The sequence below is a fragment of the Dysidea avara genome, chromosome 1 (assembly GCF_963678975.1).
Source record: "Dysidea avara chromosome 1, odDysAvar1.4, whole genome shotgun sequence".
NCBI classification, from domain to species: Eukaryota; Metazoa; Porifera; class Demospongiae; order Dictyoceratida; family Dysideidae; genus Dysidea; species Dysidea avara.
In genome coordinates this window covers 10685154-10701284 of record NC_089272.1, presented here as the reverse complement: position 1 = coordinate 10701284, position 16131 = coordinate 10685154, and the positions used below count along the sequence as shown (strand labels likewise).

Sequence of the window (16131 nt, the reverse complement as noted above, 5' to 3'; positions counted from 1 at the left end):
ATTAAAGAAACATTACCATACATGCTCTACAAAGTCTATGCTATGCCACAAAATTTACATTTGTTGAACCCCCAAAATATACATTTGTTGAACCCCCAAAATATTAGCTGTAGTCCTACTGTCAACATAATAATCAACGTGTTTCACTCAATGAATTTTCTGATTATACTTACATTTTTGCTGACAACCAAGGCGGTATACCTACTTATAATTTATGCATGTTTTGTAAGGATTCTTGTACCTATTGTATTTTTTGTACATCATTTTAATGGAGCCGTGATGTTTCAGCTTCCTGGGATACTATCAATAACTATTATGCATGTAAGCTGCCTATCCCAGGTACAAATCAATCAACCAGCTAACAAAGTACAACTAGAATTTACAACACGCCTAGAAACAAATTTGAAACAGTATATAAACACTGTAAATTCAGAAGTGTGATGTTCATACTGATGGTATGACTCCTGCGGTCGCTTAGTGTGGTTCTTATAATTCTGAAGTATGAGCATCACACTATCAGTATGAACATCACATTTCTGAATTTACAGAGCATGTTTTGTACATTACAATGAATCTGCCAACAAGCGGCTTGGGATAATTATGAGAAAAGTGGAACTGTTTTTGAGTAAAATTCAAGCTACGTGGCAAATATAGGCACCAGTCTATTGTATACTTTTAATATCATTTATTATAGCTATCACCCCCTGAGCTATGTTGCAGTGCTCAAAATTTATGCCTCGGTTCTATGCATAAGTATAAATTTGCACAGCAATAGCTTTTGGCTTGCAAGCACTGAGCTATATATTTATGATTAATTTGGATGCTTTGTGAAATTATTTACATAATCTGACTAAGTGGTTGTGTGGAGTTACTGACTGTTGTATTAGAGTAGATCATATTTTTACAATGGTGTTTTTCATGATCACTGGCAAGGTTTTATGCAAAGTTGGGTATATAAAGGTGTGAGATGTGTAATAAGGAATGTATATAGCTATAGTCCCAATGCAAGTTACAACTAATAACATGCATATGGTTGGTTGGCATAAAATTAATTGCAAACTGAATGATAGGATGAGCATAAAAAAAGGAAATTGAGCATAAAGATTTGGAGAAAAATTTGGAATATGAATTAATTGGAGTGTAATTTCCACAAGTCTACATCCTACTAGCAGTCTTCACTTCCAGCTGTTCATGTACATACTGTACATAAAAGTATACACCTCAGTCTTTGAACTTTTGCTTGAGAAGCTATCTAACTGTTACAGTAATTAGAAACAGCTGCATAATTCTTTTTACTTTTGTATAGCATATACATATGCAGCATATGTGTGTTAGTACCACTTGCATCTACGTTTTTAGCACTTAATTTGACATCAGAATTTACTTTTAAATTAAATAGCATTTATAATAATAATATACATAAAGTATAAAGTTATACGACCACATTATCAAGTCTTTGATGACTGCTGTAGCTGCTGCTGTCACTACCAGAAGCAGATGGGTCCTGCATGGTAGTTCTCTGGCTTAGTGGTGGAGGAGTGTGTGATGATGGTGTTGAGTGGTAGTGTGGTGGAACTAGTCTGTGGGCTAACTGTACTCACTTCTAGTACAACTGGGCACTGACCAGGCTATAGGAGGAGAAAGATAAGAGTCTATACTGTACTTCAAATGAAACATTTCTAAATCACCAAAGGATAGTCTATCCACTATGATGCATACCTCTGAGACTACTCTCAATTCCTTGTCGCCATATTTGATCACGTTGCCATTGTTGGTCAGTACTTGTAGCTGTTCAAAAGCCTCCTTGCCATTGGAGCAGTCGTAAGTGATGTTCTGGCGAGCGTTGATGTACTTCAATTTCAAAAAGCGAAGTGAGATCTCATTCTCAAAAGTGATCTATGTGACAATAAGGTATGTATGATAAATTAACTGAGAAGTTCTAACCATACAGACACACAAACATACACACCTTCTCAGCAGCAGATTGGTGAGGCATTACACAAGTTTCTGGTCCTTGACAGTAAACCAGGATGGCATCCTTGCTGGATCCCTCATTGGGATCAATCCAGTAGTTACCTATTACATAACAACAATGCTAAAACCTCATCATCACACACACAAGATAGTGTACCAGATTTGAAGCTATCCCCATGACAGTTGTAGATGTCCTGGCAAGACATGGCAGGAGATTCTCGGGTACCCTTTGACATTTGTTGACTGCTAATCTTCTCCAACAAAGTGTTCATGTGTTTGTCAGCATTGTATCCCACTGGTAGCTGAGTAAAAATGAAACCACATTTTGACTATATGCAGAACAGTATTCTCTCAAGTAACATAGGCTAACAACAGTATTCTCTCAAGTAACATAGGCTAACAACAGTATTCTCTCAAGTAACATAGGCTAACAGTGCGTCTCATCACGGGACAAAACCGTTTGGCATACACATAAGATGCATACACATATATACACATTCTTACATCAACGTTCAACTCTTCTACTGCACGTTCACTAGCAAAGAAACTGCTCTTGGCAGCAGGTACCTGTCACAAAACAACACACATAGTTGAGCATATGCAGATACACACTGACACACAGACAGACACACATATGGACAGATATACACACGGACACACACACAATGCTTACTCCAGCTCCAGGTGGGCCAGCAGGACCAGAAGTTCCCTGTGTAGAAGACACAATATAATCACATGTGGACAACAGAATAACATCTATACCATAACTCCTGGGGGACCACGAGTTCCTTTATGTCCTTGTGGTCCAGCCAGACCAGGTGCTCCTGCAGCTCCAGGGGTTCCCTGAGGTCCATCAGGACCACGATTACCAGTCTTGCCCTGAGGTCCCTCAGGACCAGTTAATCCCCGATCTCCTATGGGTCCTTTAGCACCCTAGAGGTGGTGTATAACAGTAAAGGTGTGCATATGTAGTGTCTTGTAAAGTACTTGAGCTCCTGTGGGTCCCCTAGCACCAGTCTCTCCCTTCTGACCAATGGTTCCTTTGGGGCCTGGTTCTCTCTTCATGCCTTTAGCACCAGTTGGTCCAATGTTACCCTGTGGAATTTAGTATTACAGACACAGTATATTATTCATGCAATGCAATATGTACAATATACATTTGTAGTTCATGCTAATTCACTTACAGCCTTTCCTGGTAGGCCAATAGCCCCTGGTGGTCCTTCAGGTCCAGGGTTTCCCTACAAGTAAAAATACAATCATTGTACATGTTATTTGCAGCAGTTATACTCATACTTGATCTCCATCTTCAGTTGAGTCTGCTCCAGGTTGGCCCTGTGGTCCTTGTTTTCCCTACAAATAACAAATAACAAGTGCGTAAACAACATACTGAGACAAACACCACAAAGATTAACTGTTAATGCAAGTTCACAGTATTAAGACACTTACTCCTAGTCCAGGGGGTCCTGGTGGTCCTTGGAATCCCCCAATACCTGGTCCTCCCTATGAGACACACACATAGCACATGATAGACACATGGTAATTGCATGGTCACAACATACAGGTGGTCCGGTGGGTCCTCGTGGTCCCTGTGGTCCCCTTGGTCCTTCAGGTCCTGGCTCACCAACATCTCCATCTTCACTGATGTCTCCCTTGTCTCCAGCTGGTCCCTGTAATCACAACACAAATGAATATTGTTACCACTTAATGATGCATGTGTACATGTACAGATGTGTGTACATATACAACCATGCACATACAGTGTACAATGTTATGCACATACATATGAACAAAAGATGTGAATGACATAGTACACTGACATGTAACATAATCATCACTTACTGGATCACCAGCTCTGCCGGGTTTGCCGTTGGGTCCTAGTTCACCCTTCATTCCGTTTGGTCCTTGTTCACCATCATCACCTGGCTCTCCTGCCATTCCTGATCTGCCCTGAACAGGAAAACAAATACAACAAGCATTTAAACTAAACTTTGAACATGTGTATGTGTGAGGGATAAAGTTACAAGTATGTGTGCATATCTTTGTAGTTTACTTACTTCCTCTCCTTTGTCTCCTGGTTTTCCTGGGGCTCCTGGGCCACCTGGGGCTCCCTACAGAGTGATGCAACAAGAAAATAAGATGTAGTCATACAAGTAACACACACATATATACATACAATGATCTTTAAAGTGCATGTACAAACGCCTCAAACAGATGCACACATACTAGGTTTCCTTGTACTCCGATATCTCCTGGGTGTCCTTGTACACCATTGAGGCCCTAACATGTCATCTCAACATCAACACAGTTATATGTAGTGATAGCTACTAACATTTTGTCCAGCTGCTCCACGATCTCCCTGGGCTCCCTTGGGTCCTGTTGGTCCCTATAAGAAAAGATGTTTGATTATGCTATAACTCACACTCTATTAATACTTGAAGACAATGAATACTAAGTCACTGTAGAGATACTTGCTATACAACACACCTTAGGTCCTTTAGCTCCCCGAGCACCAGCAGGTCCTGGTTCTCCTTTCTCTCCCTACAAGTGTGTGGATTAGTATGTAGTCAGTCAACGTGTAAGTGCAATACTTACAGTGGCTCCGATGGGTCCCTTGTCTCCAGGAATACCAGCACCACCATGACCTCCCTAATTGGAGAAATACACATGAAGGATACACAGAGAAGCAAGCACACAGACAGAGAAATGGAAAAACTGACAGACACACAGACATACTTTAACACCCTTAGCTCCATTTACTCCAGGTACACCTCTTTCTCCTTTCTCTCCTTTAGGTCCTTGAGCTCCTGGGTTTCCGGGAAGACCAGCTGGGCCAGGTTCTCCCTATAAATATTACACTCAATAGTGCACACAAATACAACATATGTATGCATGCCATCACACACACATGTACAGTACCTGAGGTCCCTTGTCACCAAGATGACCCTTTGGTCCAGGGGTGCCAACCTCTCCAGGAGGACCGGGGGGTCCTTGTGGTCCAGTTGGGCCAGCTGGGCCATCATCACCCTGTAGTAAATATTATAGAATATGACAGTGAGGATTATAGGAATAATTATAAATGTTTCTGCCACACAACTCAGGTACTACAACAATATTCACCTTTACACCTCTCAATCCAACATCTCCTCGTGGTCCGTCAGGTCCAACAGGTCCCTATTGTACAACCATATGTTAGACATTGTTAGTACACTTGTATCAGTATGATGCAGGCATGCATTTGTGTATACATCTTCTCTACACAAAAAAACACAATATATAAATGCTGCTGTCCATATGCAATCTCCACTATACACAGTTACTCACAGCATCTCCAGCATCACCCTCATCACCATCAGAACCTGGTGGTCCCTTCACTCCCTTTGGTCCGGGGAGACCTCTCTGACCAGGTCCACCACGAGATCCTTGAGGACCCTACCAAGTAAATAAGTTAATACAACATGTGTATGTCTAGCTAGTGCTATTACTTACAGGTAGTCCGACAATACCACGCTCTCCATCTTGTCCCTTAGCACCAGGGAATCCTCGTGCACCAGCAGGTCCATTGTTGCCTGGTTTACCAGCAAATCCTTGTGGTCCCTAAAGTGGGAAAATCAACATGTAAGTACATAAATCATTATAACAGTTACATCATGTGCCTCTAAACTGCACTACAGATATATATTTATCGTTTATTATCTTGATTACAAATACAGGTTAGTGGTGAGGTCTTACTGGTTCTCCTGCTTGTCCAGGTGGTCCTGTATCTCCGGGGGAGCCAGCCTCAGCTGCATCACCAGGGATACCCTGGGGTCCTGCTACTCCATTAGCTCCCTAAGTAATGAATAATCAATATTGTAAATCTATTTGTACATAGTCATTAAAAGTTACATAGCCTGTGCCTTACAGCACATATGAGCTATAATACACACGTCACCTGGTTTCCTTTTGGTCCTTTGAATCCTTGGGGTCCAGCGGGGCCAGCAGATCCAGCATCACCCTTAGCTCCTTGTGGTCCCTGGGGTCCAGGGTTACCAGCAGGTCCTCTCTGTCCTGGTGATCCAGCTACACCTGTGGCTCCCATGGGTCCCTGTACAACAAAAAGGACACATTATGAGACTGAAAGACATCAAGGGACTTCTGTGTGTATGCATGCACATACCTGATCACCATGTGGTCCTGGGTTGCCTTGACCACCTTTGACTCCTTTGAAACCCTAGAAAGAGTAACCAAGTGAATGTGAAGATGGAATTGTGTATGTGTATGAAGTACAAATAATTAAAGAATTTATGCAAAAATTACAACGTACAACATACACCATACTACAATATAAACCATAGAACACTCACAGGTTCTCCCTGGTCTCCATCGTCACCATCATCTCCATCATCACCAGGTTCACCACCTTCACCATTAGCACCAGAGGGACCGGCAGGTCCAGTAGCTCCTTGTGCTCCCTTCTCTCCTGGCAAACCAGCTGCACCAGGGGAACCCTCATCTCCCTGTGGTATGAAGCTTCATAAACAACAGGTGAGGGTTTGTGTTAAGTAATCTTACAGAAGCTCCTGGTTCTCCATTGTCTCCTTGAGGACCAGATGATCCTGGGTTGCCCTATTGGGGTGAAAACTACATTTGTATACATTGTAAGAAAAGCAGCACAGACACCATAAAATAACCGAGAACTACTCTAATAAAGCAATCATATGCACAGAAGACCACAGAAGACTGTACACACACTATTCAAGAAGTATATATTGATGGCAACAGATCACTCACTCGTGCTCCTGTGGCACCAGTTGGTCCAGGGTTTCCATCATTGCCCTGTGGAGAATAACACAATTACAAAAATACAAATAGTGAAAATGATTGGGGGACATACATTAGGACCGGGGTCTCCATCTACACCACTCTCTCCGACTTCACCTGGTGTACCCTAGAAGAGTACACATGTACAAGTGTGTATGCTATACTAATGGAGTCACTCACTCTTCTACCATTCAGACCTGGTCTGCCAGTGACTCCTGCCTCACCAGGCTTACCCTAAGACAGAATAGTTGTACAACTGATATAATGCATTTCATGAACACAGGTAAAATTCAAATATGCATACAGATCAAAATGTTACTTACAACTGGTCCTTCTTGTCCTTGGGGTCCAGCAAAACTGGGCAAACCAACATTACCCTATTGTAATACAATATATTACATGAATATATAACACAAGAATGCAAGCATGTATGCACATACACAAACACACACAACAAACTATACAATACAATATACACACCTTGGCACCATCAACTCCTGGGTGACCCTTGTCACCCTTCTCTCCACGATCTCCCTTAATACCACGTTGTCCCTTAATTCCTGGCAGACCACGGTTACCAGGGTGACCAGGTTCACCATGAGGTCCTTTGGATCCTAAATGTCCTTGAATTCCCTAAGTGCAAGAAACAAATAGGATCACCAGCAAACAGTGAAAGCAAGTCTAATAAAATAATTATTTTAAAACATTGCTATTCATCGCATCAAACTTACGGGCTCTCCACCCATACCAACGGCACCCTCAGCTCCTTTCTCTCCAGGATGACCCTACAATGTGATGTATCATCTTAGCACTCTGACTAGTTAACACAATATATACCTTAGCTCCCTTGATACCCTTATAACCAGCAGGTCCTTTGTCTCCCTAGAAAGGTAAACAACTAAACGTATACTTAATATTACATATAATCAACATACAGGCTCTCCATCAGTACCACGAGCTCCATTCTGTCCATCAATACCAGGTGGTCCCTACACATATAAGAAAACCAGTTGAAGAAAACATATTATCAGATATATTGTATAAATTTTGAAATTGTAGTCAAATACATGTAAATAAGTTCAAGTACTTACCCTACGACCTTGTTTTCCATTAGGACCTTGAGGGCCTTCTAGACCCTACAGGAGAAAATAAATGACAGTACTGATACCATATAATACTCTAATAGAGCAGTCACTAAATATCTTGACAAATGATGTTTATAAACATACTTGGCTTCCTCTTGCTCCTTTTTCCCCAATTGGGCCTGGTGGTCCACGGAAACCCTAAAAAGTGACACACATACAATTACATAAATACTTAATACACACAAATCCTCATATATTACTATACAATGAACACATACACACTAGTATGTGCAGCACAAATACACGCACACACACACACACACCTTAGCTCCTTTCAGTCCCTGTTTGCCTTCAGGTCCAGGGTATCCTGGTTCTCCTTTGTCTCCAGTGTCACCTTCGATACCATCACCTCCTTTATCACCCTAACAACATAATCAAGCATTAAGTTAAACACAGGACAGTACATGACAAGTACCACAATGCATACACAGATTCAGATAATATACAAAACACACTACTACTCACAGCTGGACCAGGTGCACCAGGAGAGCCAGTCTCACTACGCATACCCTGTAATAGTAAGTGTTAGTTAGATCATGTCATAAGTGATTGCCCAGATTATGGATACCTCTTTGCCATCAAAACCTTTTGGTCCTTTTATGCCATCTGGTCCTGTTGCTCCCTGTTAGAAGATATGATGAGAGAGCATACAGTATGTATTCAGGCTACAAGCAAAACTGACTGTTACTAAATATCAGACATAATGGTTTAATTATGTACACCGTATAACTAATATATTTTTGTACAAAACACAGCACTATACAGTTAGCATTAGCACTTACAGGATCTCCAGTGCTGCCCTTCTGACCAGTGATACCTTGGATTCCATCTGGTCCCTATAAATATCATGAAGCTATTATACAAACCTGTTTAACTGGTTATGTGGATACATACCTTTGTACCTGGTTTGCCATAAGGTCCCTGTGGTCCAACTGGGCCAGCTGGTCCCTGAAATGAATTAGATTAAATGAATACATACATATGTATACATGTATGTATTAGTCACACACCTTATCTCCAGTAGGTCCCTTCTTTCCTGGTGGTCCAGGATGGCCTGGGTGTCCCTATAAAATAATATTTAACTGATTGTTACATACTGAACATTGTGACAGAGTTTGTAAAGTACTGTATTGATATACGTAAGTTCTAATATAACCAACAAATGTCACAATGTCACAAAACATGAATTGCAATCTCAACAATACCAACAATTGTATGTATCTGTGTGTATGTGTGTATGTCTACGTGACTCACTTTAGGTCCATCAGGTCCGGGGTATCCTTTAGCTCCACTTTTGCCTTTTGGTCCAGCATTACCACGTGCTCCAGTGTAACCTGGCCAGCCAGCACGACCCTAAATAGTGATTCATCAGATTCTCCAATTTTCTTAATAGCATACATACAACATACATACCTTAGGTCCAACTGGGCCATATCCAATTTCCCCTGGGGATCCAGGAGCTCCTGTAGAGCCGGGTGGGCCAGGGTCTCCCTCAGGGCCTTGTGCTCCATTAGCACCAGGATTACCATCTTGTCCATCAGTACCCTATAGGATGGGTGTACACTTAACTGTATAGACATATTGGACATGAGGCAATACTGAATTTAAGCAGTTCATTCAGGCAGTGCATGGAAAGTACCAAAATAGTTTATAATAAGGTTCTACATTAAATAGTGCTCAAGTGCCAATGTGTTTTTGAAAAGTGTCCTATACTAATTTCAAGGGTCTATAATTATATGTGTACACTAATGCAAATGAGATCATGGCTGAATGTCTTAAAGTATCATGTTGTACTAATAAAAGTATGATTCAGTTCTGAGCAATGGTTAAGAAATGGTTCTACATATGTACATGTTGTGCTGTTATTGCCATACAAAAGAAGTTTACTATATGTGACAGAGTTTTGACAATTTGTGGACATCATGCAATAGGTATCATCATACACTATCAATAACAATTACTTACTGGTGTTCCGTTAGTTCCAGGTGGTCCACGAGGGCCAGGAATTGGCTACAGAAATAGTCAACGTTAGGAGTGGTAACACTTACTATTCAGTGGAACCATGTGTTAAAAAATTCACTGGCTCAACTGTTGACTTCAAAGGAAAGCTATTTTATAATTCCAATTGGTTTATTGATTTCCTTTTTATCAGTCAAAATAAAGGTTTAGGATTGGACTTAAGGTTTAAGTAAACACATATGTACGTACTAAGCCTGGTCCTACTTAATGATTCCATGGCTACATCAATGGACTACCACTGTTAGCACACAATTGCAAGTATAGCCCACATTTTAGAGACACCTGGAGATGGGTCTCCACTCATGATGGAGCCCTAGTGTAAAAACCAATGGATAAGTGCTCTCCACAAAACATGGTGATTGATATATATACTGGAGTAATGAGAAGCCACAACAGTGCTAAAAGACCACAAAGTACTCCACAGTTCAGTGAACCAACAAAGATACATATTAATAAAGGTAGAAATATCACAGACTAAGCCACTTATGGCAGAGTTAATAAAGACATGCATGAGAAACAAGTTCAACTTCACAGGCCATAAGTTTGGTAATTAAAATTTCATATTTTGTGTTAAATCAATATATCAATATATACAATGTAATACTCGTACAAACCCACAATACACTTACTTCCCCAATTACTTTACCAATAGTTCCATGTCTTCCCTATTGTAATAAAATATATACGAATGTATGTACATATGTACCTACATATACGTTTACATACATACACACACACACACACACACACACACACACACACACACACACACACACACACACACACACACACACACACACACACACACACACACACACACACACACACACATATTATTACATGCAGCAAGAGTTAGTATGACATACTTATAGGAAAATGACTAGCTGTACTTGTAGCTTGTGTGGATTATACTTGCTATATTTGTACACAAGCAGAAACAAGAACTACTTACAGGGGCAGTCTAGGGAGATTTCTGGGATTTCCACTTTTCATAAACGTCTTTTGGAGCTGGGCTTATTTCATAACAGCTGTCCAGCCCTTAGTCAACTAGTATTATACTGATTCCTCTTTAACTACAACTATAAACCCATAGGACATAACACATGAATCATATCACCAACGCCCATCTGCTAACTGATACTTTCATTGTTCTTGCAGTAAAACTCAAGGATCAATGAGAGTACAAGATTGAGATCTAATAGAACAGTCATCTACTCTAATAGAACATTCAGATGAAATAAGATGCTAGTTCCACTTTTTTATTTTTAGGACTGCAAATCTTTACAAATTCATGTGTGCGCTTCAAATCCCTTCATTTATTGATATCTACTTCTGCAGTGGTTAATGACAGTCATTGAGGAATGCTGTATTCATGTATACATGTACTACTGAGATTGTTCTCAGATTCAATCTCAAAGCATTCAACCTCCTATATATGGCCTAATATTGTGATTTGCACACTAAAGTGCCACTAATCATTCTTAGATACTTCCTGAATGTTAACCACCTTATATGATTTTGCCCTTCCCCCCAACTTAAAAGTATACTTTTCTGTTAGGGTACTGTTCTTGCCCCTGTTAATTCTTTTTAACAGACATAACAGTAAACCTTCCAAAGCTACACAGAACAAACAGAAGAGGATATAGAAGGTGATGGTAATAATGATAATACTGTAAGGAGAAATGCTGTAAGTAATTATAAGATTGATAAAAAGAATCATGACTAGCTATATATAGCTAAATACTTGAATCTAATCTAAAAGTCTTAGATCCACCCCTGACTTAGCTATATCTATAGTTATAACTTTCCCTGACAGCAAAGATCAGACATTCTTACCCAAAATAAAAATTATGTATTGTATGTTCACAGAATTAAAATGACAATAAAGACACAATGATATAGCCTAAAACAAGATTGTACATAAAGTATTACTGTAGCTACAACTCCAGCCAACACTGACTATTTATTATTATCACCAAAATTTAAATGTGTGTATATGCCCATGTAACACTAAATTTAATACTACATAAGATGTAAGTGTGTAAGTGCATTATGTTTGAGAGATATGGACAGGTGGCATTTGCCCCAAGTTACCACTTACATAAACTAGAGCAATAAGATGTAAGTGGCTTCTGGTGTGCATAACATGTGACTTACCTTGGGTGCATCAGGGTGAACATAATCAGCACAAGTGTTACACTGAGAGGTTCCTCGTCTCATGAACGTAGTAGCACCATCCAAACAACAGCAATCCTTAGGAGAGTCAGTTATACCAAGGAATCCAAAGCCGCAGTTACTACTTGAGAAACACAGGGTGTTGGCTGTGTCAACCTGTGCCACTGTAAAGGGGAAGGGAGATAGTAGAGATGCACTGATATCGATATCGGTATCAGTGAAAAGTTGACTTTTTAGCAGATGTGAGCAGATATTACACATAAGTACCATAATTGTCAAAATACCCTATGTAGTACAATGATGAAAACATGAAGTTTTGAAGGTCTTCATAATGGCCAGGGCTCAAATCTTGAGTTGGTCATGTTTTTTTTTTCTTTTTCATGTCACTACTTTTTTCATGATTCTTTTTTTTCCCCTTTACACATAGGTTTTAGTGACCACCTTTTAAGCTTTTTGCCTCATTTTAATGGTTATCGCAAGATTGAATCTAGAAGCTATTTTTAACCAAATGTGGGTACAAGGTAAATGAGTTCAGGTTGAAGTAATTTTAACTTGAATGAGTTCAGTTGGAAGTAATTTTAATTAAAAACTATACACTGTTTCTTGTTATTGGATTTGAAAATGTATAATAGTGGCTTGTCAAAGAGAATAAAGAGTGTATAGACAGTATAGTTAATTTAACGTAAGGTCAAGGAGAATACTTAAAACACAGGATTGGATCTACTTCATATGTAGCAACTGTTCTGAAGTGCAAGTTGCTATTTCAATCTAACTTTTAAAATTATGGATCCATCCATCATTATAATTGTTTTACAACTATAGTCTACAAATACAACTAGTTTTTGGCCACAACTAACCCCTTTTTGGCACACAATGATCATGACAACATAAATGCTGCAGTATCATTTAAGCTTAAAGTTGAGCTTCAAGGGATTTGATAGTGCAAACTCCAAAGCTGCTAGAGTTATACAGATGTAGCATGGGATTTGATCTAGCAAGGGAAACAAAAATGAACAGTTCTCAGATGTTGCAGCCTTGTGAACTTAAGAAATTCACTATTATATAAGACTACTGTTTTACTTGCAAGAGAAGCATTTCAAACCAAGAATCAAGTTTGTAGCAGAGCCTAAAAAACTTAAACTATTTGACAGAAAAAGTTATTTTCAGAATAGATTTTCAATTAATGATGATTTATACAATTTATAGTACATTAAAGGTATAAATCCTTTACCTGAAGTGATTGGTATATTATGGCTGGATGCTTTTGGTACAATGGTGAGGGTAACAGTGCACAGGTCTAGAAGAATAGGTTTAATTTCAGCTTACACTTTGGTAACTTCTTGAAAATTATAGTTTTAATGTTGGATGTTCTTTTAGAGTAGTTGACTGTTCTATTAGAGTATTTCGGATTTAGCAACTTCTAAGGTAAAACTTACTCCAAAAGTATAATTTTGAACCCCTTTTCGCCCCTTTTAGTAATTCTTGGATAATATTAGCTATTCCCCTTGTTCTTTCCATCTTTTCATTGCCCATACATGTGTATAAAATGCAGCTGCACCTGTAGTACAGCTTCTAAAAGCTTCCTAGCTTGCTCATTGTAAAATTTTGGAGGGGGGTGCTTCAGCGCCCCAAGCACCCCCCTAAATCCGCCCTTGAGTGTCCACAGAAAAGTCGTCTTGTTTCATCAAGGCAGTGCAGAGCTACGGAGGTGCGAAAATTGCATTTTCGTTCTTCCTGTCAATATACTCACGGGTGTTGCGCGCCGGCTTCTTGGGCCGCACGACACACTACCGTGAGTCTTGATAGCTATACGAAATAGCAGACACCCTTTTTTCATCAAACACTCAATTAGCACTCCAACAGTTAATTAGGTTTAAAATCTTAAATTATGTCGAATTCACTACTTTTTTTTTTTAAACATAAGAAGTACCATACTTTATAATGTACATACTGAAAACTACAACATACTACTACTTATTACCTAACTATATACTTATTACTACCTATACGTACTTAACTTAACCAATGTCAAAGTCAGGAAATTCGTCCTCAGCAGTAAGCGAATACTGGCGGAGTATCATTTTTGCATTGTACCTCCACAAAGTCACAGACAGTTGCTGGAGAAGTTGGCGCCTAGCAAACTTTCGAGGTAAACCGTTTCTAACAGTTGTTCTGTCAGTTATGGATCCTAAAATTGATAGGGCATATGGTGACAAACACCAAAGGTCTCACATACAAGAGGGATAAAATCTCCTCCATTATCATATACAATGTCCTGGTAGTTCTACTAGCTACTTTAGCTATTACACACTTACAGCACTACAGACACTATACACAAAAATAACAAATACATAGTCTAGCTGTAAGAACTTGTCTTGTGTGGCCAGACCCTACCCTCCGGCACTTATCGATTATTATATGCCTTGAAATACTGATTGCTGCCTTAATGCCTCGCTGATTTCGCGGTTTTGGGGGTTATCAGCGAAAATTTTAGCCTTGAGATAATTAGACCTCCATACAGGCTAATACATTTTGGGAGTATTTGCAAATCCACGAAAGTTTCATTTTTAGCAACATTGCTCAACCTCGAAATATTTTCCCCTCGAAATATTTATACCTACGCTACGGTAATCTTCAATCGATAAGCGCCACGCAGAGAGTAGCTATAGGGTATGGCCACGCGAGACTACTGAACATGTCTTTTACTCACCAGATGATGACACGTGACATAAGAGGACAGTTGACAAGTACACAATTGCCGCATTCATCGCTGCACTACGTGGATTAGAAATAGATGCAATCAATACGTAGTATACTAAAATACATAATAGCCTATAGCTAAACAGCTGCATGGCATGGCAGCTACAGTAGATAGCTAGCTTACTTTCACGGCCTGATAATGTTTGCAGGATATCGCTACGCCGGAATTGTTCACTACACTTCCCTGGTGTTTATACAAGGCGAAGAGAACTTAGATCACGGGTCGACACACAAACGCGCTAAATTATATTATAGCTGAAAAGTTTACGGATGCATAATCGGACTAATTACAAGTATGATGAGGGATAATAATATTGTCGGGAATACCGTGTAGTGTGGGGGTGGTACTGATATGGCTGCTCTATAGAAAACATCATAGACATAAGTAGCGGCTATAGGTTGGAGTAAAGTTTAGCTATGTTGTCTTCCATTCATTATCCAGTATAAACTAGTGTTGTCCTGCGGATAATCAGCTGTTGCGCCAACATTCGCTGCGCGTCGCAAACAATATGTTTGCATCTTCTGGAGTTGCGTGACGTCATACTGACGTGAAGTACACTATACAGTAATTAATTTCTGTGCAGAGCTCACAGGGAAGCATGTATGCACGAAGTGAATTAGCTACGCAAAAGAATAGTGAAATTATTACAATATCTTTTGTAGGGTCCGGCCGCAAACCCAAAAATCAACTTTTACAAATCGATCCCTCTACCAATGTGGGATGTTCCCCGTAGTATACCATTACTAGATCCACCATGAAGCCAGATGCACGATTTTTGTCTTCACAGAAATATCGCTTTTGGTATCTCACGAGATGCAAAATTAATTTTTTTAATTTCGTGCTCCACACAAAGGACCGGATGAAACTTGCTACTTAGCCAGATCTTATCTAGAGTTGTTGTAGTTAAAAAGTACACACAGCAGTAAGCAAAAGATTTGCTACATTCGCGGCACAAGGCTGCTTTCTCTTAAAAATTACAAAACGAAACACGAACCGCCCTACCAGCCAAGACAAGAAAAGCCAAATATTCTTCACCACAGGGGCGGATCCAGAGTTTGGAAAGGGGGGTGCACTTTGCTGAATAGTTGAAGACCAAAAAAAAAAAAAAAAAGGTCGACAACAACAATGGCTGTTCTTTACCAAGTGTATATAAAGTATATAAAGTCCTTATTCAGATCCTCATCATAGCTTCATAGTTAAGCTACACTTCCTCATGAACACTGTGACTGCTTTATTAGAGTGATTGGTGATTGACTG

General features: G+C 39.7%; 1 protein-coding gene across 1 annotated transcript; it reads right to left on the bottom strand.

Moving 5' to 3' along the window:
* Nucleotides 1–1366: 1366 nt before the first annotated feature.
* On the bottom strand, nt 1367–15104 carry LOC136256014 (collagen alpha-1(II) chain-like). The gene is made up of 51 exons (XM_066048927.1): nt 14998–15104; nt 14824–14888; nt 12096–12277; nt 10568–10603; nt 9885–9929; nt 9333–9464; nt 9174–9272; nt 8930–8983; nt 8814–8867; nt 8702–8755; nt 8488–8541; nt 8385–8429; nt 8183–8281; nt 8004–8057; nt 7866–7910; nt 7710–7763; nt 7612–7656; nt 7506–7559; nt 7255–7407; nt 7098–7151; nt 6955–7008; nt 6848–6901; nt 6745–6789; nt 6526–6579; nt 6318–6470; nt 6131–6184; nt 5906–6058; nt 5704–5802; nt 5461–5568; nt 5296–5403; nt 5092–5145; nt 4891–4998; nt 4708–4815; nt 4567–4620; nt 4459–4512; nt 4304–4357; nt 4198–4251; nt 4029–4082; nt 3814–3921; nt 3534–3641; nt 3421–3474; nt 3268–3324; nt 3159–3212; nt 2962–3069; nt 2737–2907; nt 2648–2683; nt 2479–2541; nt 2132–2276; nt 1970–2076; nt 1720–1896; nt 1367–1628 (listed from the first exon to the last, which is right to left on the bottom strand). Exons 2-51 carry the CDS (start codon nt 14879–14881, stop codon nt 1485–1487), a joined length of 4125 nt encoding a protein of 1374 aa, XP_065904999.1. The 5' UTR covers nt 14882–14888; nt 14998–15104; the 3' UTR covers nt 1367–1484.
* Nucleotides 15105–16131: the final 1027 nt, after the last annotated feature.

Coding starts and splice junctions, on each gene's coding strand:
- LOC136256014 (XM_066048927.1), bottom strand. CDS start 14,881: ATGAATGCGGCAATTGTGTACTTGTCAACTGTCCTCTTATGTCACGTG. Junction 7,657..7,709: donor GTGGTACTGATGGAGAGCCT/GTATGTTGATTA, acceptor TTACCTTTCTAG/GGAGACAAAGGACCTGCTGG. Junction 1,629..1,719: donor AATTGAGAGTAGTCTCAGAG/GTATGCATCATA, acceptor CTCCTCCTATAG/CCTGGTCAGTGCCCAGTTGT.